We start from the raw sequence: 26,757 nt of genomic DNA on the forward strand, positions 1-26,757 counted from the left end.
CCAGGCATGCTGGTTGAAATTCCTTGCCTGAAGTTTTGAGGAATACCTCTGCACCTCGTCGGTCAGGACCTTTCTCTCTCTCTCTCTCTGCCAACGTCCTCTCTACTGTGTTCTTGGCGGAAAAGGCAACATTTTTGCTTTGCCACTTTGATAATTGCAATCAGACGCAAGACAAGGGCAAATTGCACTCAACTGCAAAGCTTTATGGGTGTGTTATGGCTGTAATATCATTAGCACAATATTTCATGAATTGGACCTTGAGATGGGGCAGATAGTTGTTGCAAATGATACGCAATTCATGGTGCTATCAGCAGCCGCAATTCGCCCCTTAGTGTAGCTACTTAACTCTTCTCACTTGAACAAACTTTCATTGGGAATAAAGTCAAGTAATGTAGAGTATACACTGGACACTGGATTATAGGTCATATACTTTATTAGACTGAACGTTACAAAGTTTGAACCCTACCAGTGACAATGGGTGACAATATTTTCAAGACACTCAAAATACAATGTCAAAAAACATTATATTAGATTTAGAAGTTATAAATAAATGATATATAGAATAAAAAATATAAAAATATTTTAAAATAGGATGCAGCACAATACCACTACTACTAATACTTATAATAATAATGATAATGATAATGATAATGATAATAATATATTATCATATATTATATAATTTGAGCACTTATTAAGATGCTTTACACAACAAGATAACTACGAACACACAATGACAACTTTGTAGTTATTCAGATTCAATAGGGAACAGTGACTGGGAGGAAGGGAGATCATGTGACTACATGGAGTAAATGTAACTATTCAAAAATCCAGTAAATAAGGAAACATTTAGGACCTGCAGAAGAAGAACAGGATATTGAAGAGATAAATCCGAAACATTTTGTGTTGAAGAATCATAATCTCTTTCTAATACCTACACCTTCTCAATAACAACGCAGCATCAGTACTTACACACATTTTAACAGTGATGTCCAAATGATGTCATTAATTTTTACTGTATAGATACCTATTTATAGCTTGGGTCCCAAAAGTTCCTGGCTTACTGTATGTCAAATGGTTTCTTTTATTTTACTTGGAAATTTGTTTTGAGAATATGCACCATTAAAGTAAATTACATAAAGGCCTTAAGATGGGGTCATTGCATATTCCTAAATTCACATTTTGTTAGTCAGCCTTTCAAACAATCATTCACGCAGCTTATCAGAGCAGCTCACCTGCAGCCCATTAGACACACAGAGTCACAGCAGGTTCAACAGAGAGAGAGAGGGAGAGAGAGATCTACAACCACACACAAAGTGGCTTCAAGCTGCTCATAAGATGCACACATATACAAATAGTATGTGACAATATGACCTTGGGGTCGTAATGCCACACAGCACACTGCACATTCACTGTGCACAGTGAGTGGTGAGGAACAGGAGTTTATGGGGCCCCGGCTCATATTTACCCCCAGGGCCAACAGGCTGGTACATCCAGAAAAACCGGTAATGTCAAAATGTTGCTTATTCAATCTAATAAAGTTCAAGAAATATAATCCACTGTGCATATACACCTGGCCTAAGTATATAATTAGATTTGCACACAAGTATTCTTCTGTAAGTAAAAATGACAGTACTGTATTGTCTTGTGTAAAAAAAAAAGTGCAAATATGTATTGTTCTTGATATTTCGTTTGTTGAATTAGTTTTGATAGAATACTGGCCATAGAAATCAAATTTGGTTTGATCTTAAGGCCCATTGTTTGTCTTTCAAAATCAGGGATGCATTAACACATGGTGTTTTTTATTAGATAAAAATAAATAATTCATACAAATATCTGGCTGAAATATCACAATTGCTCTCTTCTTTCTAGCGGTGCACACTGTAAGCAGCTGATTTCTGTCCTCGCTGTCTATGAGCAGAGAATAGTCTGAGCTGCGTACGTCACAGAGAACCTTGTTTACTGTAAATTGTGGTCAACTGTGTTCTCTGTGGTTGGGGAGCACAAACACTTTAAGATTTGTGGAGACATAAAGTCCTGGTAAAAAAAAAAAATCAGTTTAAACCAGTCTGGTTCTTTTTTTTTTTTTTTTTTTTTTTAACAAAATCTGGACAATTTTTGATGAAGATTGACCAAAAATGCCTCCACCTTGATTACAAGCACATGTTGTGCAGACAAGCATCATTCAAACCGATTTGCCAAAGTTTCCAGAGATACCCAAATACAGTATGTCAGATGGAATTTAAGGAACATTTCTATAAAATGACGCACATCTTAAAAACTAGGTGAGAGAATGTCCTTTGACTGAATTTGGCACCTGATACTAGTTTGTGCCACTGGAAAAAACATCTCTCTTTATTATTCACATTTTATTCAAATTCCATTACTCACCTAGATGGTGGTTATTTCATATCATGTATTATGTGGACATATCTGTTATTATTTATACATTAAATTATAACCGAATCACTCTGCAGAAAACGGCTGTTCTCTATGGAAGGAAACTTTCAGGAATGTCACAATACCGACCACAATCAGTGATATCACAGCAGGGGTTGAAGGCAAAACACCTGCTGCGCCATCACTCATTAGGTTTTGGCCGGTGACAGTGACGTGTTTGAAAGTTTCAGCTCAGCGCAGTGCGGCAGCAAGAAGGATTCACTGGTGACTTACTGTTCGACGGTGAGCAAGTAACACAAGAGAGAGGAGAGAGGCTGGAGTGGTTGCAGATGTCATCAGGTTTTAAATTCTGCTGGCAGTTGTTTTAGGTTGGATTATCATGACCGCTGACTTTGATGTAGGAAAAAGCTTCTGTTGTGATCAGTATCAATGAAAGATTATTGTGCCTGCACATGCAACAGGTTTTGGTTCAGTCCACTTTTTCCCACTTTCCTTTTTCAAATCGTTCTCTCTGACTTAGTCTTTCTCTCTCTCTCTCTCACACACACACACATAATTTTCTTAAGTTCTTCATTGGATTTCCCCTCTCTTCTTTTTCACACTCTGACTCACACACATGCACACTAACACACACACACACATACACACACACAAAACAAATCCCTAGTATCAGCTTGGCAAAATCACCCCAGAAAAAAAAAACAAAAAAACATCCTCTCTCTTTTTCCCACCTGCCACCACTTTCCACAACAACCCTCCTCCCTCCTCCCCCTTTTTTTTTTATAAACTCACACACACCCTCCTCCTCTTCCTTAGTACTCTGCTCTGAGACACACACACACACACACACACATGCGTGGGGAGATGTCATCATGAATGAGGCAACAGCTTCTGAGCTCAAGGTTACAAGGCAATAAAACTGTTTGGCGTACTTCATGGGAAGACTTTTGTTAAGCCGAGGAACGAACTGTGCTTCCGACTGGGGCCTTGAATTAGAATTCTGCTCATCCATAGAAATCAGACAGAGGAGGACAAACAAGGTCACATATCCAGTGTTTTCTTACGAGGATAGTAGAGCAGAAAAGAAGATTTGAATAGGCGCCACCGTTTCCTAAAGCAGGGCTCTCAACCATTCAGCCAATTTTCATCACTGGTCACAAACAACAGCATTGTTTCGGACTGGAGTCCTCGGTTCCCAGGGAGGAACACTGTACCTCCTCAACACTCAGCTCCCTTTTGGAGTTGTCCCTCCTTGTCGTGGAGTAATTACTGTAACTGTCACTTTTTTGTTCTTTCTCATCGAAGGAAGAAAATGGAAAGTCTTTTCTTTCCCCCCAGCTCTTCATTCTTTTCGCCATCCCCTACACGGCCACCCCGCGTGCGCGGCGTAAACTGTGTCCACTTCAATTACGACCTCATTTCTGAGGAGAGGGGGGGCTCGCTGGGGGTAGGGGGGTGGGGGTGGTGGGGGGGACTGGTCTACTGGCATGCCCCTATGTGTTTGTGTGAGTGTCTGTGACGTGCATGTGTGGCTGTGGATGGGTTGTGGGTTGTAAGTAGGGGGCATGACCTGAGGATGGGCTATTATTGGGTGAGTGTTGTCCCACCCGAACCATGGCCCACACTCTCATCCAATGGCCCCCCAACTACCAGAAGACACACAAGTCCACACATACACAAGCACACATCTCAAGCCCATCTCGTACGCCATGGTTCATTAATGCACCCTCAACTTCCCACTGCGTATCTTTACCCCTCCCTCTTTTTTTCCAGTGTTTTCCAACTTGTCTAGTTTGTGTTTTTCTTCCCTCTTTCCAGTGCAACATGTCCACCCACGGCCAGCGGGGCGAGTGCTGGTGCGTTGACCCCTTAACTGGGGTCCAGATTCCAGCAACACCAAGAGTCAGAGGGGATCCCAACTGTAACCAGTTTCAGGAAGAGCTCAGAGTGATGCCCACCGCAGCCTTCCGCTAACAGTGTTGAATTTCCTTCAAACTTCAAAAATCTGTGAGGATTTGGCCATGAATAGGGTTTCTTCAATATCAACATGTAAAGAAGTCACTGTAAATAAGGGCTTTTTTAATTGACACTGTGTTTAAGGTTAAACTGGTTTAAAGGATAAGGCTGGTGTTATTCTCTATTTTTCTCAACACGACTGGCTTTGGTTGCACAGGTAATACTTGGTAGGGGGATGAATTCATTGTTTATTTTTGGTCTTTTCATGGGATTTGATGAAGACAAAGCTGCAATCATTTTTTTTTTTTTTATTTAATTTTATTTTTGGGCCACCTGGGGGCAGCAGAGCAAGCTGTAAACACAGTAATGACATATGATCGCTACGGTGAGAGTGTCAGAAAACAATAGTCCACTGAGACAGACACAGAGTAACTTTAGTAACAGTTGTGTTTGTGGCCAGCGGACATGTAAGTCCAATATTCACTCTCTTTTAGCTCTGTTTTGGTCTCCACCAACCATCTCTTTAGTTGCCAAATGCTCCACTATGTTCATTAGCTTGTTGTAAGCTTTGACGCTGATATACTGGGTTTAACAGAGCTTTTTGTTGGCACCTGCTGCTGCTGGAAATGAAACTGATGAAAGTGGAGTTGGGGGGCCCAGAAATCCAAAACAATGAGCTGAAAGACGTGAAAAAGCTCCATACTGTGGGTAACCGCCAAGTCAGGTGATAATTCTCTGTGAGTTTGTCATTATGAACAACCTCTTTCACATTATATGTCGTAATTTGATTCATTGTTAGTATAAAAATACGGATCGATGCAGCTTTAAGGTTAAACCTAATGAGGCTTTCATCAGCATTCGGAACTGTTTTGATTTGATATTTCTGGGTACAACAGATAAAAAATATCCTTTTGGCCTACTTTGGCACATTTCTGTTCATTAATGCCCCTTTTAAATAAACCCATAATTAAAAACATGTTCACATACTTTTTAATACTACTACTTTTTAGTGTAATTCCATGATTTCCTAAAACGAAGAACTGCAACTCCGGGAAAGCCTTGAACATTTGAATGCTCACATTCACATCTGAACATCTGTCTCTCACCAGCCCCAGTCAACTGCTACTCATGCCAGATTTGATGCTATGCTAATGAACTGCCACTGAAGTCAGTTCAGGCAGACAAGCCTCTATTTTCTTGAAATGTGAAAGACTTACAGGTGCTCCTTGAAATCCTTTGACATATCAGATCTGTACACAAAAATCTACAACTAAGTTGATGATTGAGAAGCTTATGTTTTTGTATGATTATATCTTGTGAATTTTCTTGGTGAAGTTTGCTTCCTACATTGTAAGCTGTATATGAATTAAATGCTGCTTTGCTCTGACAGTCACTGAATAGAGAAAGTCGTTCTTTTTTTTTATTGCCACTTTTATGACATTTCCTGGTAAGACCGTCATGTTAATTTAACGCTAAATTAAAAGCATCACATAAGTGTTTCCATGAATCCACACCCATCGGTTTGTTTAGCAGAGAGTTGTTGTTGTTGTTCGTCAGCAGTTTTCCTATCAGCACTATCCAAATAAGAGTCACTGGAGGAAAAAAATGCACTTACGGTAATAACGCTGGAAACTCTGTGGCATCAGTATTCTTATCGCTGTGCGTGCAGACATGCGTGTGTGTGTGTGGGTGTGTGTACAGTATATCCATGTGTTGCTTGGGTTACTAATGAAGTGTTGACATGAGGAGGGAATAGGATGGGGGGTTGACATTGACAAATGTGATACTAAGTGGGTAAAGATGTCTATAAATAAACCAACCACAAATACACAAACTCACTCATACACACATATTTGTGCTACAGATTATGGTTTAAAGAGAGGTAGCCAACATGAAGACTTCCGTTGCAGGGATGCTATTGGTTATTCTGGACGCCCCTGCCAAAATGGGATACTGGGACCATCTTCGTAATGAAGTATAACTTTGTACAGTGTCGTCTCACTTTTACAGGCTGAGCTGGAGCGGTTCTGCCATACATGGGCTGTCAGCGATCCAGTGTTACTGTCGCTTCGACAGCCAAGCGATTTCTCATCATCATCATAATGGATGACATTACATGATGCCACCATCATATTTCAAAAGTGTAGCTATAATCCATTGCAGCCACAGTACACACAATTGGATTATTCAGCAGATACAGCATCACCAAGAAGTTGCGTTATATATTTTAACGTCTGCTACAATTAAGGGTGTATTTGGAAATGCTGTGACTGACAACGATAACTTCATAATCTTCTGACATGTCAACAAGTCCTTTTTAAGTTTAGATGACGGTAACATTCTCAAGAATTTCAGTGATATAAAAAAAGATTTATTTGCTTTTTCATGACTTGTGTGTTAAGGTGATACTCTAGACCAGACCTCCAAGGCACCTACACTGAGTTCAGATAGATATAATTTTACGAGTATTTACATGTGTAAATCATCTGTACAAACCTGAACAGACCAAGAACTGTAAATATGTAACATGAGCAACAGAAAATGAGCAACTCTTGAGCATATAATGGATGTGAGACAAATACATATGTGTGTGGATGTATCTTTCAGGTTAAACTGACTGACACAGGTTCAAGATATTTCCAAGTCTGACATAATACAATACTCAATACTTTTTTAAAATGACTACACTGTACAAAGTAAGGAAGAAAGTCCACTGTCTTTGGTGATAAACTTTAAATCTCCTTCGAGGCTATTCAAGTGGGTTTGTTCCAAATGTAAAGTCTTTTTAGTACCAAATTCCCTTTGTGTTTCCAAGGACAGTGTTTCCTTGCTGAGCTGCAGCAGAGACACACTTCCCGGTAGTCACACGTAGGTTTGTTGCTGGGAAACAACACCAGCAATAAAACTACACACGACTGCCAGGGCAAAGATACCCACTCAATGTGGCTAACTCAAATTAGCATGAAAGTAGCTTCAGCGGTTTGGAATGCAGTTTTATAATACTGTTTTAAATAATAATTTAATACAGAACAAAATTTTTGTCCCTCATTGTTACAATGTATTCACTTCAGGGACAGAAGGAAGGACTACAGCAAACCATAACTCTATCAACATGCATATGGAATATGAGTATTATATTCAGGAGGAATCCAAGTCTATCCTAAAGGTCGATTATGTCTCTTTTAATGAGATTTTTTATTATACAGGCCACGGTTAGGACATATGTTAAGTTTTTATATGTTTTATATTTATTAAGTAGATTTTGCGTAAGGCTGAAATTGCAACACTTGCAAAAGTTGCCAACAAAAGTCACCACTGATTTGTGATCAAAATTTTTCAAGACTTGGGTGTAAAGAGAGACTTCTTTGAAGTTCTGGCCAAAAGTGTATCATATGAGACCACTCCTGACTGGCTTTGGCCTTGTAACCTTATACATGTGCCAGTGTGCCAGTTAGGCGAGCACAAGTCCAAGAGTGCAATTAATCATGCTGTGCAAAATATGAACACTCTTTCAGCTACAGCTTTACAGCTTTGTTCAGTTTTTGTGACATGCTTGCTTTTTTTTTTTTAATTACTTTTTATTTTGTCTTAATGCCTGGTCTTTGGCAGGGAGTTTGCTTTTGAAAAAATGACAGTTTGGCTTGGTGTCACACATGGGACTCGGGTGTCCTTGAGTTGTTCAGCACATTTAATGATATTTCGAGGCTGGCCTTTTTTTTTTTGAAAACAAATCACAACAAGTGTCTTTTGTTTTAGGTTTGATAGATCAGGAACAATGGGCTGAGGAGGGTGGTTTAGCAATGGGAGTAAGAGTGGGGGTGCGTATCTGTGTGCAAGCGTGAGTGCGTGTGTGTATGTGCAAAAGCACGTGTATATTGGCCTAGAGAGCCAAAGATCCGCCCTACTTCCAGGCTACTATTTCTTTTGTTAGTATTCAACAACTTCCCTTGATATGTTGATGGTGGGTCTAAGACTCACACAAGCTGTACTTGTTGAATGTTAACAAAATAATTGTTGTTTTATCTTTGTTTAAATGACAAGGTATTTTCAAAGTTAGAAGGAAGTACAACAGGAGAGACATTTATCTTTGAATATGGACAAAAAAGCCCAGTATCAAATTTCAGCTTCATAGAAAGAGTGATGAAAAACCCCTCTATACAAACGTCACAGTGTAATTGAAGCTGGTGGAACACAAGCTAACCTGGAGGTTGGGGAAGACTTCACCTCACTGTAGTTCTAATGTAACAGTGTCGGTTATGTACTTATATATTTGCACTGTGCAAAAGGGGCAAAAATAGAAGAATAGATTGGATAAGTTAATATCTTTATGTCTCCAGGGCATGGAGACACACTCAAAGTTAAAAACGTTTATCTTAAAGGAAAATTATGGGTTATTACAACTTTAATTTTTGTTGTCCTGGCCATTGGTTAACACAGCGTTGTACTCACCAAAGTAATTGCATGGATCTCAACCCCTTTTATGGCTTGTGGGATGTCAAATCTTAATCTCAAAGTTAGTTTACTTAACATGCCGCTGTGGTTCTCACAGTCACATCCGATCCACGCTGAAGAACCCCTCATTTGGGATTCCGGGTCTAAGTCCATCTTTGATGAAAGGGCTTGAATGAAGACTAGCAGACACTTGTCTGCCGTCTTCTACCACCGGCATCGGAGGATTCAACCACTAAGTCATGTGATTTACTCCCAACTGCTGTACATTCTTTCAAATATCCTTTCATCTCCATCCCGGTGATGAAAAGAACCACTATTACCTCTTTAAGAGATAGCATTATACAAGAGCACAAGCAGTGATTTGCAATTATGCAGTGTAAACATCTGCATGCCATTTGCTTACGTCTTTAAATGCCCCATCATCATTTCTAAAAGTCACATTTAATGATATGAGCCACGGGCGAATCGATGCGCCAGCTAGTGAAAGCATCTACAAAGCTATTGCTTGTGATTTTACAGCCCTAATCATTTGTTAAATCACATGAGTGGAAGAATATCCAACCTTTGTGCAAGACCTCGAGGTCTGAGCAGCACAGAAACGCTCGACACAGCAGTTTGACTGGCTTTAGACGGGAGAGGTGCGTGAGTTGACGTTAGATGCAGCCATCCAACATCGTTGGCCTAATTATGTAATAAAAGGGGCATAAATGCTTTGAAGTCCTAAGTGCAGTTGTCAGTTTCTTTGAAGGCAAATAGTAATTGTCATGTTCACTACCTCACAAATCAAATCTTCTACACATGTTTCCTCCTCCCCGAAGTCAAAGTCTGTGCCCTCCCTACCACATACACGCATACGCACACGCACACACACACACACACATATGCACACACACACAGACATACCACAACAACCTTTACGGCAGCCTTGATCTGCTTACTATACAGGAACTGTGGGCCCTCCACTCTTTCATGCCCTGAATCAGTCACCCACATCTGGAGTTGGTCAAAGTCCTGAGGTCCCTTGGGAAAGATTTTGGTGGCCCCCAAAAAGGAAAGTCCCATTCTGTCACTTCCTGGAACTGATGTGGAAATAAAGATGACCAGACAACCCACTTCACAGATGCATGCACAGATCCTTAGATCTTATTAGATGTTTTATCCTTATGAATGTCAGTACATGCTGAGGAACAAACTGCTGATCATTGTTGTTGACTTGTGTGTTTGACCTTTACTGACCAGGTCATCCCACTGTGTTTCAGTACATCACTTTTTTTTGTTTGTTTCTTTTTAAAGAGACCCAATTAAAGAGCTGCTTTGTGACAAATATGCCTCACGTCTGATTTCCTGTACTCTAAATAGCTGATTCTTGCCATGTTTACCAAACCTTCCACAGCTGCTCATATTCTCCTCACACTGTGTGAGTATGTCTGGGTATGCACATATGCATTTGTGCTTGTATGTCTCTGTAAATGGAGGTATCTCTGGGGAGTTCATTCTGCCTGTGAGTAGTAAGAAAGGTAGGTTTTCCATAACATGATGAAGCCTCCTCCAGGCAACAAATCCCGTCTTCCCAGTCATTTGAAGAGTGAGCTGGTCCCACTAGATTTTATCCCCCCTTGAAGTTCAAACTCATGTTAAATGACTTCCTTGTTCCTGTGCAATCTTTTTGACTATGGTGTTGAAAACCAGGTGACTTGCCCTCGGGCGAGGCTTTATAAAGTCACATCCTGCATGCTGCATGAGATCCTGTAGGCTAGCCTGGGTGTCTCAGACTTATGTCTAAGAGGTTTATCAGCTCGAGCCTTGGAGATTAGTCAGTGCTTACTATCAGGATGATTCCACTTCAAACTGTACATTTCAAGTCAATTTAGAGGTTACTCATTCCTTTTACAAATACAACAATAAAAAACCTCACCAGAGTGATTAAATGAATACATAACTTTATTTAAATAAATGCTTTGTCATAACAAAAAAAGACAAAGGTTAAAAGAGTACATAAATTACAAGTTGAATAAATATTACACAGTGATATTCACTTTAATAATTTGAGATTTTTTGTCTTTTTTTCTTATTTGTCTTATGTAGTTCCAAATACTGACCATTTTATTTCCCACTGTCCTCCTGCCACCGATGGGTCTATTTCACAAGCCAGTGAACACCAAATTATGATAACCAATTTTATTGTCTCATTACATCCAGAAAGTGTTATGTATTCAGAAAAAAGCTGTAGTTACTGTACTACTGAAGTATGAATTGTGAAGATGAGTTCAAACCATGTAGGAGATGAGAAACCTGAGGAAGTCACTACTCGCAAACAGGTGTGGGAAACAGGAAGTCACTGACATTACTAAAGGAGAGACTTTTTTTTGTTTTTTAACCCTGAACCTCAACCTGCTATCCAAACAAAAGAAATGAATACCTGGAACTTTGAAGTATTCACACCCTTAATGAATCTAGACAATAACTGGTCCCAGATATCAGATATTTCACTGTTTTTGGACTCAAGAGTATTAAAATGAACTTGGAACTCAATACTCTCCTGGTTGCGGTCCATGACTCCTGGTAACTGTCTTGCTAACTGTATCTAATGTCATGCAATTGGTGACCCCGTATCGGGGAAGTGGCTAGGCCCTGATTGTGACCACTGCCCATGGCGCTCGCTCTTCCTCTTTCCTCTCTCCTCTATCTCTTTCCCCCTCTCTATCTTTCCGCTCATCTCTGTGCAATAGGCCATGAGAACATCTCTAGCTGTGTGTTACTTTCGATCTATTTTTCCCTAAAAGATGTTGCTGTATTGGAGGTCCCAGGCATGGGCTGCACAGCCCCTGTCAACAAATATTACCTCAAAGCACCACCTTTAACAGGTAAGCACAAAATAACACAACATTTAGCTTTTGTGGCTGTTTTTTTTTTTTTTTTTTTTTTTTTTTTTGTGTTCCACTAACTTCATGATACCACATCTTAGGACGTTGTTGTGTATCAATATCAATAGTGAGTAACTGAAATAAGTGCAAGCTGCTTTTTTGTTTCGAAAGTGGTAGTGTGGATTTGGTGTTGGAAGTGGGGCAAGGAGACCTTGATAATATATTCACAACCGGAAGCCATTTTGGATGCACATATCATTTCTCTTTTGTTGAAACAAAGGAAATGGTTCGTTTACCTCCACACATCCTTTGGACTCCCCTCTCTGGCAATCATATACATTGGCATTCACAAGAAAAAGCAAGAATCTTAGCTTATTGGTTGTCAAAGAAAGAGAAGAGGGAGGTTTAACTGAGTGCAGTTACACAACAGTTCCTCACAAATCATTCTTGATCAGAATTGCCCCCGAGGTACAGGTGGAGATCACAAATGGATTCGCAATGTGTTGCCGAAACCATTCAAAGGACCTACCACATTCATTGTTCTTCTCCTTATCAGAACTAAACCTAGACCTTTTTTATCGTCATAACACGTGTCAGTCCCAGTGAGGGGCTGTCTGAAAAAGGAAACTGCCCTGCGTCACTTTCACGTCACTATTTAAATGTATTTGCATGTAGGAAGGCACTGTGACTTGCACACAGAGAGAGAACAACTCTACTTAAATGACCCTGTTATAACCTGTAACCTTTTTGTTTTGATCATGATCCCCTTAATTGTACGTAAGCAGATAAACTTTGCATGGAGGCGTGTCGGCAGAAGGTTTCCAGAGAGTTAGCTTCTTTGACTGCCGTAGAGTCAAATGACTCTGGGTCCTTCTCCAGACAAGCTACATGGAGGACCTATTGAAATCGTTTACAGGCTAAAATCTTTTTTTTTTTTCCAAGCACAATTAAATTGTTGTCATACTTTGTTTCTACAGGAAAAACAACATTCAATTACTATATTTAAAAGTAATACACCATGGTTACACTGTAGTAGCAGTACTGAGGGGAAACCATTTGATAAAGGAACATGGCTCAAAAGTGGGCGGTCTTTACTTCACTGAAGGCAAAGAAAACAGCACAAACAAAACCATACAAAACTACACTTCACACAACTGAATCAGAGAAGCAACCGGCCTGACTTGGCAAGTTTGATTATGCACTCAACTCAAAAGATCAAAGTCAGAAGTGAGTCCCATCACTTAAGCTGAAAACTGTAATCTTTATTTCACCAGTATAGAGTCAGCGCTCTCTAAGCTCTGTGTCGCCCTGCATGGCAGTGTCTGTTCAAATAGGCACAGTTGGCATATCAGGCTAGCTACATTGTCAAAGAGCCACTTACATAGGTTCATCTGTAACGATCTGCTTACTCTTTTGTTTCTGAACGCTCCGTGTCCCGAGACATACTTTACATTTTAGAGAAGGCCAGCCCCAAGACCACCTCAAGCGCTAGCAATACTTGTTGTGACAAAATCAAACAAAAGAGAAAGAAAAAAAGGACATTCTTTTAGTAATAGGCTCACTCCATCGTACACCAACACAGGCTGATACCACGCATTCGCACTGTACACATACACTCATTCATGCACACATTATTTTGTGAAGTTACACATATCTTAGCAGGTTCCCCTATTTATAAGTGCTCTGACAGAACCACATACCCAGATAGAGTCAACTGTTACAGCATATCCCTATCTCTCATTTCTTTTTTTTTTTGTTTGGAAAACAGACAAAAAAAAAAAATTACTCTGCCAATCGTCAGTTCCACAGTGGCATCTGATTCAACAGCCTAAAATATAACTGTTTTCAATCAATGTGCCTTATGCTTTTTTCTTCACAATTATTTTATGTTAATTTTACATCATACAAAGTGTTGTATTGAAACCCCCAGTTTCTATAAAAATATATCCATTGTGTGCATATATTTTCATGGATCTGCAGCCAGGGGACCCGGCTCACACAAGGGGTCCCATGAGCAATAGTCAAGGGATCTAGTAAATCTTCTGGGACTTTTCCCCTCATTCGGAGATGAGTGCTTGGTCAACAACAGAAAAGAAAAGAAAAAAATACAGGTGTCTTTTTTTCAGCCTGTTCTTTCGTTTGGATTTTTTTCTTCCTTTTTTTTTTCAATTTGAAAAAACAAAAATCTTGTAGTGAGAGCGGCGCATACAGGTGTGATTCAGAGAGGAGGTGTGGGCCCTGGGTCACGTGGTGGTTAGGGGGGCGGGGGGTGGGGGTAGAGGGCGGTCCTCCCCTTTTCACTCGTTGTTGCTGCTCTCCAGGTCTTTACACTGAATGTCCCCTCCACTGTAATCTGTCCCCGGGAGCTGAACGCCATACTTGTCCACACACCAGCAGATGCCTCGTTTGCGACCGCGAGATGGCTTGCACTGTGGGCCAGAAAACAGGATATAGTTTGAGGGAAATAGATAAAAGATGGTAGGGGAAAGCTAGTATGACAGTAACAGGGGATGAAAGTAACAATGTGATATTCTCCGAGCCCATGCAAGCATATCCACATGAAAAATCGTTGATATGTCATAGTGTCGCAGTGTTTTACTTGAAAAACTGTTTTCAGTATTGAAGTAAGTCAGGTTTAACTGTCGGGAGTCATTGTCGGGATGATAGTAACAGCTGTTTCTTTTGTATGTGTGTTAGAGCAAGCTCTACTCTGATCAAAACACTGCACCTACAGTTTCCCAGGACAAGGTTGAGGAATGTCTTATGTGTGGGGAGACATTCAGCTCCTCCTTGCCTGGGGAAGTGTGGGTGCAGTGTCTCTTTTGTCTGCACTGGTCCCACCAGGCATGTACTGAGGGCGCAGAGCACTATATCTGTCACAACTGTGACAGAGAATAAAAAAAGGGAATTTATCTTAGTAAGACAGCAAACGAAATGTGTTATTTTTAGACTGTTATACTGTGAATTTTCTTTAAAAGTTATACTGTTCATACTGTTGTAAAACTTCTGATGAAATTGAAAATTTTGCAATTACATATTAACAAGAACACTGTCAGATATTTTTAATAAAACAAGAATAATTTAAACAATTCAAGTTTATACCATTGTGTTACTTTTGTCCCAACTGACAGGGTTGAAAGTAATGTGCAACCTCTGTTCAAAGTCAACTATACTGAAGTCATTCCAAAATTGTACAAAATAGCACCTGGTATTGATAGAACACACATGTGAGTTGTTGAACACAATGAAAATTAGTTTCTGTCTGTAACGTTATCTTTTAAAATGACGTTTATCTGAAAAGTGTTACTTTCATCCCAGTTTTCCCCTACAAAGGTAGGTGTAGGTAAAGGCCCCCGGTCAAGAGGCACAGTGAAGTTCATCTGTTTGTTGTCAGAAAATAGATGATGGGCTATCAGCTAATGTGCTAGCCAGCCAGGAAAATACTACCACTAGTCAGTCACAATCATTACCACTAGCTTGGTTGCTAATGGTACAATAAATTCGGACAGTTTTTTCAAAAGATGTATTTTAACTTCTTTCTGTAAACTATTCCTATTTTGTGACAGAGGAAGTTAAAAGTGAGTTGTGCAACACAGCTAATAAGCTATGATAGCTTCCTCCATTTTGGACAGTCTCCATTCCCTCAAAGGTCAGCACTGTCAACATAACTTGGTCAAGGTTCAAATTAGCATGTCAAAGTTCACCAATGTTGAACTTGATACAAAAGATTTGCGCAGATGTACAGTACTTCGCTCCTGTGAGCTAATCCACTAAATGTGGCAAATACATTAATTGACAGAGCTGCAAAATATTGCAGTTTTAAAAGCTAGTGTGACTTAGCCTTAAAGGTGCAGTACATGCAATGGTGGGGAAAATGAGTAGACAACAAAATCAAAATCACCCCAAAGTAAAAAAATATATATTTGAAGAGCCATCTTAATGTAAAATGCGCAAAAATCAAAGACAAAGCGAACTCACCTGCTTGCGTTTGAAGAATCCTTTTCTGTCACAGTTGGGAAGGTACAAAGACAGAGCCATTACACGAGAAGTGTCCTTCATACCCTGAATTATACCATCCAGTTTTCTCCTGCAAGGACCCTTTGGGGAAAGACAGCACAGTGTTACAACCCAGCAACACGATAATTAGAGGCCATTCTGTGTTGGGAAAGTGAGAAGTTAATTAAGTTAATTAAGACTGTTGAACAACTATGCAAAGGGACTGAAGTTCAAAATCACTTCCTTCAATCTCAATATAAGTATATTTTAGTATATTAAAATGAAAATTTAACAATTGAGTAAGTTGCCACATGAGAGCAGCTTGAAATGCTCTCTGCCACAGTGCTTTTTACTACCACTAGTAGTCGCCAAAGTCAAAAATCTTCAATACAACAGTGCTTTCAAACTAACATCCACCACCAATATTCAATACTTACAAATTCAGGCTCGTGCTTGTCAATGGGCAGAGGTGAGTAGTCCATAGGGGATCCCATGGAGCGCTGCTTGCCGAGCTTCCTCTTTTGCTCCTTGCGCAGCGCGTGAACTTTTTTACTGTTCACAATGTCTTTGGGAAGGAGTGGCACTTTAGCTGGCTGCAGCTCCTCTGTAATCTCTGTGGTCAGTGTGTCCTCATGTTCTCGAGACTCACGATCTACACCGGAACAAATAAATATATGGTCAGTTAATATCACATATCACATTTAACAGGCTGAAGCTTTACATGAATGCATTGACATCTTAATGTAGTACGTGTAAGGAAGGCAGGTCTGAGTGACGTTGTGATTAAATCATAAACTGACAATTTGTGACAGATCATTGATGTATATAATACATATAATATTATACATATATGCATAGAAAAACAATGTTTTCATCAGCATGGTTGGATTAACCTCTTATGACCATATTAGTCATTTTTAACATGTGTAAAGTTTACTTGGACTTCAGGGAATAATGATTGTAATTTTCACAATTTTTTGACACTTTATACACCGAACAATTGATCGATTATTAAAGAAAATAATTACCAGACCTATTAATAATGAAAATAATTATTTGTTACAGCCTAACAGTACTCCTATGATAGAATAATACCAATTTGCCCTCATTTTTTTTTGTCTGCATTATGATAAAACTCAATTTTATAACAAATGAGAAAAATATAAACTAAAACAATTCAGGTCTTAAAACTAGATTTTGACACATAGTCCCACCATAGTTGATATTATATGATAAAACGTGCAATTAATCAAGCAGTTAGATTATATAGACAGTGAATCTGGGCTTTTGGGGCCCCTGGACAGTTGTCCATTTTGCCCAGTTGTTAATCCGGCCTTGTTTATCAGATGTCTGTTTGCTAGTTAATTTACTTTTTAATCTTTTTTGTTACATTACAGTAGAGAGCTGACAGGAAATGGGAAGAGAGAGATGGAGCATGGCATGCAACAAAGGTCACTGGGGACATTGCAATTACACAGTCTACATCTTAAACCACTACGCCCTTTGGTTAATTGAGGTGGAGTATGAGTTGTAAAATTATAAGCAACATTAATTGATTATTTGGTCACATGGGAGCAGCAGATCAATCTGTGCACACAAAATGGACATATTATCAACCTCATAATGTTGCTCTGGCACACATGTTAGCAAGTGGTTGGCTATTTACAAATCTAGCAGCCATTAGCATCCATTTGGAGTCATGTTTCTAGCCTGAAACATATCTGGCTCTTTAGCTGCTAAATCCTCCACTATGTTCACCAGCTAGAGACTTCTTTTGTCTGTCTGTTGTTTGGGGCTGGGCTGGAAGTGTACAGCGGGTTTATCAGTAATTCATGACATTCACCATGATCTTGTGCATTGTTCTCTGTGTCTAGAAGTACTTGACTTCATGATAGACTCTAGCAAATAGTACCTGAGGACACTGCAAGTTTTAAGTCTAAAGTTTGATTCAGTTTTGGGCAAAATGGTGATTGACAAGGCAAAGACTGATTGCCCATGGGTTACACTGGCAGCAGCCTACATCAAACTCAAATTACTGTTCGTCGGGGTTATTTCGTGATGAAACTGCTCTTAAAATTTTATTGGAACTATGATGTGGAATTCAGGAATGCAGAATTGCTCTGTAAAGGGTAATACATCATCAAACATATTTCTAATCATGTATAATGATAAATTAGTAAAATTTAGAGATGTTATTTATGTTTGCAATATTTTACAATCAGTATTGATAATACTGATTGTTATGTTAATTTACTGACTGCATAATTTGTGAAGTTCTGTGGCTTGTTAGTCCTTCCAACATAAATACAATACCAGGTGCTTTTCGGGGGTTTGCACCACCAAATGTTGCTTCCCATATGTTTACAGAGTAGGGGAGGCTGGAGCTCAGTCAACAGCTGATGAACTCCTACAGCTAACACAGGAGTTTAAACTCATCTTTTCTCAGCCAACCCCACTGTCCAACCCTCAAATGCTCTATTGTATGGTTATAAAATCCATTCATAGACAAGTTACAGCTGATCTGTATCCATGAGAACAAGAAAAGTACGATATATTTTGATATTTGTCTAATAATCTACAAACAACAACTTGTCTGATGTATTTAAGTACAGTGTTTTTCAGGGAGAATTGTTGGTCTTAAAGTTAGTTGAAGTTACACATACAGTATGTACAGATGCACGAGGCAGCACATGTTTGTAAGGACTCTACAACTTGGGAAAACTGCATCAGATGTTGCATTACTGCCTACACTGTGCCTGGAAAATTTGCTAACACGTTATCTGGCCTGCTAAACTTCAGGAGGGACCAAGGCCTCTGAGTGCAGTAACTTTACAGCGACGTGTCCTGTATTAAACCGATTCAAATGTCAAATGGAGGAAAATCCAGTTGCTCTGTGGACTCATATAAATGCTTGTACATTTCTGTCACATTTTATGCAGTTCTTAAACGTAATTATAACTCCCCCAGGGGGCACTATAGTCTCAGAGATCTGAAAGTCCATCTTGATAGGATATTCACAGGTTGAGGTCCTTTATCCTTAACCTAGCCCCTCCCTCCCCCCTCCTATCTTTGGGGCTCAGCCTCTTAAGCCAGGACCCCCAGCCAGAGGTGCTTTGAGGCCACAGAAAGAAGCCCTCTGCTCCCCCCTTGGCTTAGCTGTACCATAAGTACAGAGTTATTGTGGGGACTTTGCCAGGCCCCAACTGGCTGAAGCGATGGTGCCAGTGGATGACCCTGGTTATATTTATCTGACAAGGAAACCCGCCGTGGTGCACAGGGCCAGACGCACTGAACCAGAGAGGAATGTTGGCTACAGACTATAGGCCAACTGCTATTGAAAGACAAATCAACTTCCATACTTGTATATAGGCATGGAACTGAGAGAATACGTTGGAAAATATGATTTAACAAGATGCCAACTTAGCGGACTGGCCTGTTAGTACACAGCCACCATGGAGAAAGGCACTGAGACGTAACAAGGACACGAACTCCGAGAAACTGATGTTCAAAGAGCCTGACACAGCATGAGCGTCTGGAGTCTCTGGTAGGGGAGGGGGGGGCAGGGTGATTACCAGAATTGGGTCTTTGGCTTCTGCGCTGCACTGCCGTCTCTTTGAAATTAATCTCACAACTCATGACTTGGCAGGCCTTGGTTTGTGTTTAGATATGTCCTTGTGTCTCCCCGCTCAGACTACGAGGCTATTACTTGCTATAAATAAATACGTCAAACAAGCATTCCTATGTACACCATGCATGTGACCACTGTGGAAAAAACTATTTTTTTCTGCTGTACAGTCCAATAATTTCTCAGCGCACTTGATTAAAAAGCCACATATTTGGCAATGAAATATGCTGTTAAAGGATACAGACTGTGTTTTTTTAACATGCATTCTTGTTTCATGTGTCTCATATGAGCATAAAAATGCCCAGACTAAGAAAGGTCTGAGCCATGGCCCACAAGTCAGTCACTTTGAGAGAACGTCTGACTGAGAACAGCGTTTGGGGTGGAAAGGGTTTTGAATCTACACAAAAATGAACCTTGAGTGTAAATGAAGGTATGAGCTGATGAATTGATATTGTAGTGTTGTCGATTGTGCCATCCTCAGCCGACAATATGGAGTGTAGCTTTTGTAAACACAATAGCGTCTGACTTCTTTTCTCTTCCACTCACAAAATCACCAAATTCATCTTTTCTGAAGTGGGCTCTTCGGTGCAGCTGCAGAATCTCAGTTTTTCCATGCTCAGGGTACCCAGCTTGTAAAGGAGGCTTAGAGGGTCTGCGTTTAACTCCTGAAACTCAGCCAAGATGCTGGACAGAAGCCAAGTGAGCCAAGTCATGTGCCGCTCTTCCATTCAGCTGAGCCCAAAGCTGTGCTGCTATCTCTCTCCCTCTGCTAGAGCTAAAGATTTCATTAGGACAAGAGGGGCAGAGTAGCCAAAGGAGGTGCACCTGATACTTCTCTGTTTAAAAATTAACATCTGCACACAATTATGCTTCATGAATATCCCAAGTTTCTTACAGGCAACGGTCCAAACATGAAAGATAAGCTACCCTTCTTTGGATTTTTCTCTCTACTGGATCTGTAAGACCATAATAATACCATTTAGAAAAAGCCAGGACAATAGATTCTTCCACCTTTCATTGGATTTCCCAGCATTACACCACATTTGTTACGTCCTGCCTTTGATTAAGTCAGTCTCAGTGCAGCATCTGAAATTACATCTTTACAAGATGTAAGAGAGTAGTGAATAGAGGTGCTGTTTAATCTCAACAGGGGGTAGGACAAGATAATTATAGGGATAAATGAGCCTGAGGGCCTGTGTCATATAAAGCATGACGTTAGTAAACCATCCTTCAGCCTTAGACTGCCTCCGCTACTTAATATTTGAAGGCAAGGCCATGGCCTGATAACCCTGCAGTTTCTAGAGCAGAAAGGGAGGGAGGTGTGAACAAACCAGGCCCGCTGTGGAGTTTTGCAAGTCACTGAGGATGTGTGTGTGCAGCAGCACAAAAGTTGGGTCCTGATGACTAAACGAATATGGGTCAAAGAGGTTTTTCTAAATTGTGGCAAAGTAACCACTGCTAGAACTCTGTGGCAGCAAAAGAATTTGCAGTTAAACTGACAAAGTCTGTATCACTGGAGTAAAAAAAAACAAAAACAATGACATGGACAGTCAGTTGCATTTTCATTTGGTGACATTGGTTTTGATTTGAACAGCCGATAAATTACACCTTGTGCACATGACTTGACAGCAGTGCACAAAGACTGAGACTGATCATTGAAAAGAGCTCCATTCCAAACCAGTTAGAGAAGTAAGAAAATATGCATGTTATCTAATGTTATGTCCGTTTTTTTTGTTTGACCACAAGTCTAAGGGAATTATGTTTGGACCCTTATATCCTGTTGTTTGAATGGAATTTCTGTTGTTCGGCCCTGTACTTGGTTTCAATCAGCTTCTCAATATGCAGGAAATAACTCTTCCCATGGTATTGTGCATACAGAATATGTTTATTACAATCAAAAAGTTTCCTGCGTTTCTGAATGCATGGTATAAATAGCAACAAGAACAATTCAAGGATTATAAATTGCAAAACAGGACTTATGAGAGGATGCAAGAATTCCAAGAGGGAAATGCTGCTGTATGTAACAAACTGTCTGACCTGTTTACAGCTCCGGCAGTGCAAATAAATGCACAGTCCATGTTGCATGCAGTCATATGAAAAGTACATTATCAGAGTAATGCGCATGGCCGTTGTACTGTACATTCATAATTTTGGTCTGAGGTCTCATCCCACATCTGAGTTTGGGTTTTCAACAAGCCACATGGACGGACGCAACCTCCTTTTGGGTCACCAACACCACAACACAATTGCTGGGTGTGACTATGTTCTAACTCCTCAGTGGCAGAAGCAGCTATTTTGGCGAGAGTCGAACGCTCCTGGATGTACCGTATAAAGCTGATCTCCGAGCAGTATAAAAAGAAACATCACGGCGGTTGAAGAACTAGCTTCAACATTAATTCGTGGTTAACACTTGCTTTGTGGGGTTTACAGTATAATGGCATGATTCACAGCACACTCCGCGAAGGGTAAACTGCCTATTTATGTGATATAATAAATACATCATTTGAAGTTAACATATTTTTTTTATACTGAAATGCTTTTCTTCTCATGCTTCTAATGTTATCAACACTGTGAATCATTAATGATACAGTACAGCTTATATAAAGTTGAAGCATTTCGCAGAAAGCACTGTTCAATGCCGAAGATGTACTAACCGACCAGAACGGGGAACAATAAAACGTCCACCTGTCTCACATTCTGGGTAACAGCTACATTTCAGAAACATGACAAGAGCCTTTATTGTTTTCCCAATCCTCAGAAACTAAGAGGCCTATTTTATATCCTGCTCACACTTGGAAATTTCAAAGACTTAGACTCCTCTCTGGGGTGAGGACAATGAGATGATTTCAGCTGCTCAGTCCTTTCTCCCACTATGCTACATGTAACCAGATGTTAGTGGTGATATTACAGCACACAGGTCAAGTCTGATTTCATGTGATACCATTTTAAAGCCCAGCATGTGGCCCTCCATGATTTTTTTTTTTTTTTACATTTTTTTACCCCATGCTCCTAACAGAGAAAGACTACAGTGAGTGCTGATTTCTTTCGCAGCTGTTGCCACTAGCAGGCTAGGTGTCAGTGACCAATGAGCTGTACAAATACCACTGTAAATTTTTACAGGGAGAAATCAGGCAAGTGTGCCAAAGAGGTTATTGGCTTTCCAACGACAGCTCCAGTGCTGTAGACTGTCCCTATGATCACACTGTACCACAAAATTTTATGTGCAGACAAAACCAGTTGTACATCAAGTATCTACCTTTTCTTGGCATCACATTTTCTTCGACTTGTGTGCTTTTCCTTGAAGTCCTCATGTGATATCTTGACAAAATGACCTTTCAAATATTTCTCCTAGCACCTGCAACAGATCAGTTGCAGCATGCTAAGCTTTCACTGCACTGTCTCAGATGTTCAAGGTGAGACGGATGGAAAGCCACATACAGTCTTTCCTTTCGCATGAGACCATCATGAAGCTGTCAGGCAGCTGGGACCACACGTGACCAGAGCTATATCTAACGTGGCATGTCTGTAGGAGCACGCAACGTCTACAGCAGACATGGTGGCTGGTTGCCATTAGTCTAAGTGTACGGTCAGAGAGAATCAACTTTTTACCACTTGCTTTAGTTTCGCGGCTACAACCCAATAACCAGCTGTGTCAGTGACATTGTGGACATGGAAAAAGCAGATGGTAATTCTCAAAGTTGAATCGCTTTCTAAAAGTATGTGATGACAAGTGATTCTGTATGGTGCTTACAAATGAGAAGGCAACAGTGTGACATATGTGAAGTTCTCTGGCAAACATGCATCAGAAGTCTGCAGTTGCTTGACTTGCTGATGATTGTAAATATTAATGACAAAGACATGTGACATGTGAAAAACCACTAACTATTAAGAATGTGGCTGAAATAACTCAGAAACTGTCTGGCAACAAGTTAAAACTGCATCTACACACATTCAAAGAGCCAAGACAAATGTAAAGTATTAAAGTTGTCAGTAAAGGCACCAGGTTTCCTGTTGCTATGCTAATAAGGGGCATAGTATTTCTGTTCATGTGTGAGTCAAGTATTCTGGATTTGGAACCACCCCCTAATCATCTTTTGTTTCTTGGCAAGGAGCAATCTGTTAGAACATAAGGCCCTTTCAGTAGCTTGAAGGACGAGGGGCCTGCTGCCATGAAGTCATATCTGTTGGCAAGCTTTCCAGGGTCTGATTCACTCCTAGGGGGCTAACAAAGTCTGAGTGCCCCCAAAGCATGTACCACCTCCTGTGCCTTACAATCCAAGCAACTCCTGGGATCACAGTGCAAGAGCAAAACATGAATTAATGTACTGCTGGGACCTGAACCCAGACACAGAGTGATGGTGAGCATTCTTTTTCTTACATGAGCAGTAAAGGGAGGGGGGGGAGAGAGAGAGAGAGAGAGAGGACTGTAGGATAGCAAAGATTCCTCGCTCCCATTGTTTGGCTGCCCCAGTCAATATTTAGTAGGCTGCAGCTCTCGTGGCCTCCTGAGTTGTGGACACATGAGCTCCTCCTCCCTGTGTTTGCCTTTCTCAGCTGATACAGCACACAGACAGCTGCAACCCCACACCACAGGAAACTAGAAGCTCACCTCACCAGCTCCCATCCGTGGAGCTGTTTGACAGAAGGCCCTTGAGAGGAAAGAGAGAGCCAGAGGCATTCTGCTGAATCACTGCGTTGTGACTGAGCGCCCATGCAATGAATGCACTGCCAGAGGCAGGAAAAGATGCTCTGATTACCTCTGTGGGCCAACAAAGAAGTCAAGTTCCCTCTCTGTCTGTGTGTGTGTGTGTGTGTATGTGTGTGTTTGTGAGACAAGACTGCCTGAGGTGTCATCACTCACAACAATCACACACAATGCACACCCAGACACCCACACAGCCCCGCCCAAGTATACGTGAGAGCACACACACACTCACTCACACACACACACACACACACACACACACATGAGCTGGACACAGACATACAGGATTGATATCCTATACCTCTAAATCATTTCAGTTAATGTTGCTTTGGAAACTATAAGGTTTGCAGGGTATTTTTAGAACAATGGTATTCATAGACAGAGGGGGTGCTGGTTGCTCACTGGGTGCAAATATCCTAATGACTGTCCACAGCCAAAATGAGCCCAGTGGCAGCCTATTTTATAGAATGTGGCTCGTAGCCAAAACCTTTGTGGTTACCACCTACTTATCTAGTTGTTGACAAGCTGCTAAACCTCTTGAGTGACAGTGAACCTCTCTGCTACACCAAGAAATGTCTTAAATCATTCAAAAACCATTGGCTCAACTCAGTTCTCCCTCTGTCTAACTATCTCTCTCTTTTCTCTGTCTCTGTCTCTGTCTCTCTCTCTCTCTCTCTCTCTCTCTCTCTCTCTCTCTCTCTCTCTCTCTCTCTCTAACGCATACAGATTTAGTGGTAATCCGACTCTAAACACCATCCTAGGGGTAGCCTGCAGCCTAAATCTACCATCTAAATTCCACTATGACAAGACCAAAATTTTGGGAAGTAGCACCCCATTCCTGCCCACATATACACTATATTTTTCCCTCGTGCCTGGATAGATTTCATGTCACCACTTAGGTACGATATATTGGAAAGGCGCAAAATAGAGGGAAAAAAATGACTACATGATGCGCTCCGGCATGAGGATGGAAAATAGTGGGTTTGACAGACACTTGTTACAGTGCTGCATATTAAAGGCTGCAATCTGCAGTAGCCTGTAAACTCCACTTTGGGGTTTCCACGCTTTTTTTTCTCCCAATATTCCTCACATAAACAGGCAGCCCACAGACCCATTTTCATAAAGTTTTGAAAGCGTTTCTGTCGAGATAACAGCGGAGACGCACGGTGGAAACTATTGGAATAAATCCGTTTAACTATTTGCTCTACTTTCAAGTAAATAAAATCATATCGAAACTGAACATTCTTAATTGCGGGCTGCCTGGATTCTTGTCAACCTCTCCCCGGGTGTTGCTGGATGACCACTGTCCCGCACAAGAGGCTCAACTCAGCCGGGACATACCATGTGCGTTTAGCGGAGCGGAGCGTCGAGCCGCTCGCAACAGATTAACAGCCACCAATAAGCCCACAACCGGAGAGCTTGTTCACCCCGTGTGAGCTATTAGTGGAAGGATTCATAAAGAGCAGCCTAACGCAACAGTGTCATTACTGTGGGATGCTAAGCCTGCGACACACTCAAGGTGCATTTCTGTCTCCACAAAGACACGAGAGGAGAGGAGGAATAAGCTCCCGCAGCCAGTTTAATCAAGGCAGTGGATAAAAGTTAATCAGATGGCACCTCATACCATCTGTCAAACAAACGGTCTGTCAGAGAGCAGTGGATCTGGCTACTCATGGTGTAACAGCAGCGGGTCTTTATAGGGAAGAGAAGGGGGGCACCTGGGGTCCTCCGGTGATGGATCAAAATTGAGGAAAAATAATCAATAATGTGTAATAATGTACTAATTTAATGAATTAGTTATGAAACACACTCTCACTTTGATTTACTCCCGCGGACATTTCAATACCACACATCAGCACACATGGATCCCCGCCTGGGACAAGATGTCATCAAACACTGATTAACAGCCTACAAAGTGGACACTCTGCTGTCCTGGTCTATATGAGACTTTGGCATCGCCACTAATCGCTGCACCATCACACATTTTCAAGGAATCGTTTGGATCCAGGCATGCATTCAGGCGGACAGCCGGTGCGCGTCTTACCTATAGGCGGGTGGACAGGTTTGTATCCTTTCTCGTTGGTGCACACTCCCCTGCCGTGGAGAAGGGCGTGCAGGGGTTTCTCCTCCCCGCTCCTCGGCAAACAGCGGAGGCCCTGGGTGCACGTCCCGGTGTAAACGCCGCACGCCTGTCCCTCAGACAGGGCGCATGTTAGGCAGCAGCCGCAGCCCGGCTCCTTGACCAGCTGGCAGCCGACCGGGACCGGAGGGCACATGGACAGCGCCTTCTGGTCACAAGGCTCGCACGGCACGTATGAGCCCAAGCACCCGGACAGCCCCAAGATAAATGTCACCAAGAGGCAAAAACTCAGAAACATCGTTGGTGTTCTCTTCAGTTATAGCATAAAACCTCAAATGCGAAGAGGAGGGGAAAAAGTGGACTGGTCTAATGAACACAATGCCTCAGTCAGATAATCCGATTTTTAAAGCTAAAGCCAAGAGTCTTTATCCAAGAGTGTTGCTATCTATTTAAAAAAAAAAAACATTAATTGCAGGCTTTTCGCCGTGCACTGTGAAAAAGTTCTTAAAATGACCAATTTAAAATATGTGTGCTATTTTCCCGAGATGTCCTCTGCAGGAGCAAGGCAATTCTCTGCACAAAATCTCAACTCCTCTCCCCCTTCAATTTTGGACTCCAGTACTTTCTCCAACAGAGGTTTCCTGAGCAGACTGATCAACTTGAGAGCTGCCTTGCCTTT

The 26,757-nt window shown here is 41.1% G+C and overlaps 2 protein-coding genes across 2 annotated transcripts in view; one reads left to right on the forward strand and one right to left on the reverse strand.

Moving 5' to 3' along the window:
- The window catches only part of igfbp2b (insulin-like growth factor binding protein 2b), a 29,246-nt gene extending 16,566 nt beyond the window's left edge, over window positions 1–12,680 (forward strand). Inside the window, exon 4 of the mRNA XM_044365728.1 lies at window positions 4,219–12,680. Coding sequence (XP_044221663.1) covers window positions 4,219–4,374 — 156 coding nt within the window. The 3' untranslated portion in view covers window positions 4,375–12,680. The remainder of the gene's footprint in view (window positions 1–4,218) is intronic.
- On the reverse strand, window positions 11,844–26,757 carry igfbp5b (insulin-like growth factor binding protein 5b). The gene is made up of 4 exons (XM_044365727.1): window positions 26,043–26,757; window positions 16,106–16,320; window positions 15,651–15,770; window positions 11,844–14,101 (listed from the first exon to the last, which is right to left on the reverse strand). The coding sequence occupies exons 1-4, from the start codon at window positions 26,374–26,376 to the stop codon at window positions 13,970–13,972; spliced, it is 801 nt and encodes a 266-aa protein (XP_044221662.1). The 5' UTR covers window positions 26,377–26,757; the 3' UTR covers window positions 11,844–13,969.

This window comes from Thunnus albacares, chromosome 11 (assembly GCF_914725855.1).
Source record: "Thunnus albacares chromosome 11, fThuAlb1.1, whole genome shotgun sequence".
In the NCBI taxonomy this organism is placed as follows: Eukaryota; Metazoa; Chordata; class Actinopteri; order Scombriformes; family Scombridae; genus Thunnus; species Thunnus albacares.

Excerpts from the sequence above, each read along its gene's own strand:
- igfbp5b (XM_044365727.1), bottom strand. The coding sequence starts at position 26,376 with ATGTTTCTGAGTTTTTGCCTCTTGGTGACATTTATCTTGGGGCTGTCC. Across the intron at positions 15,771-16,105 it reads ACAAGCACGAGCCTGAATTT|GGTCCTTGCAGGAGAAAACT; the intron begins GTAAGTATTGAA and ends CTTTCCCCAAAG. Across the intron at positions 14,102-15,650 it reads GATTCTTCAAACGCAAGCAG|TGCAAGCCATCTCGCGGTCG; the intron begins GTGAGTTCGCTT and ends TCTGGCCCACAG.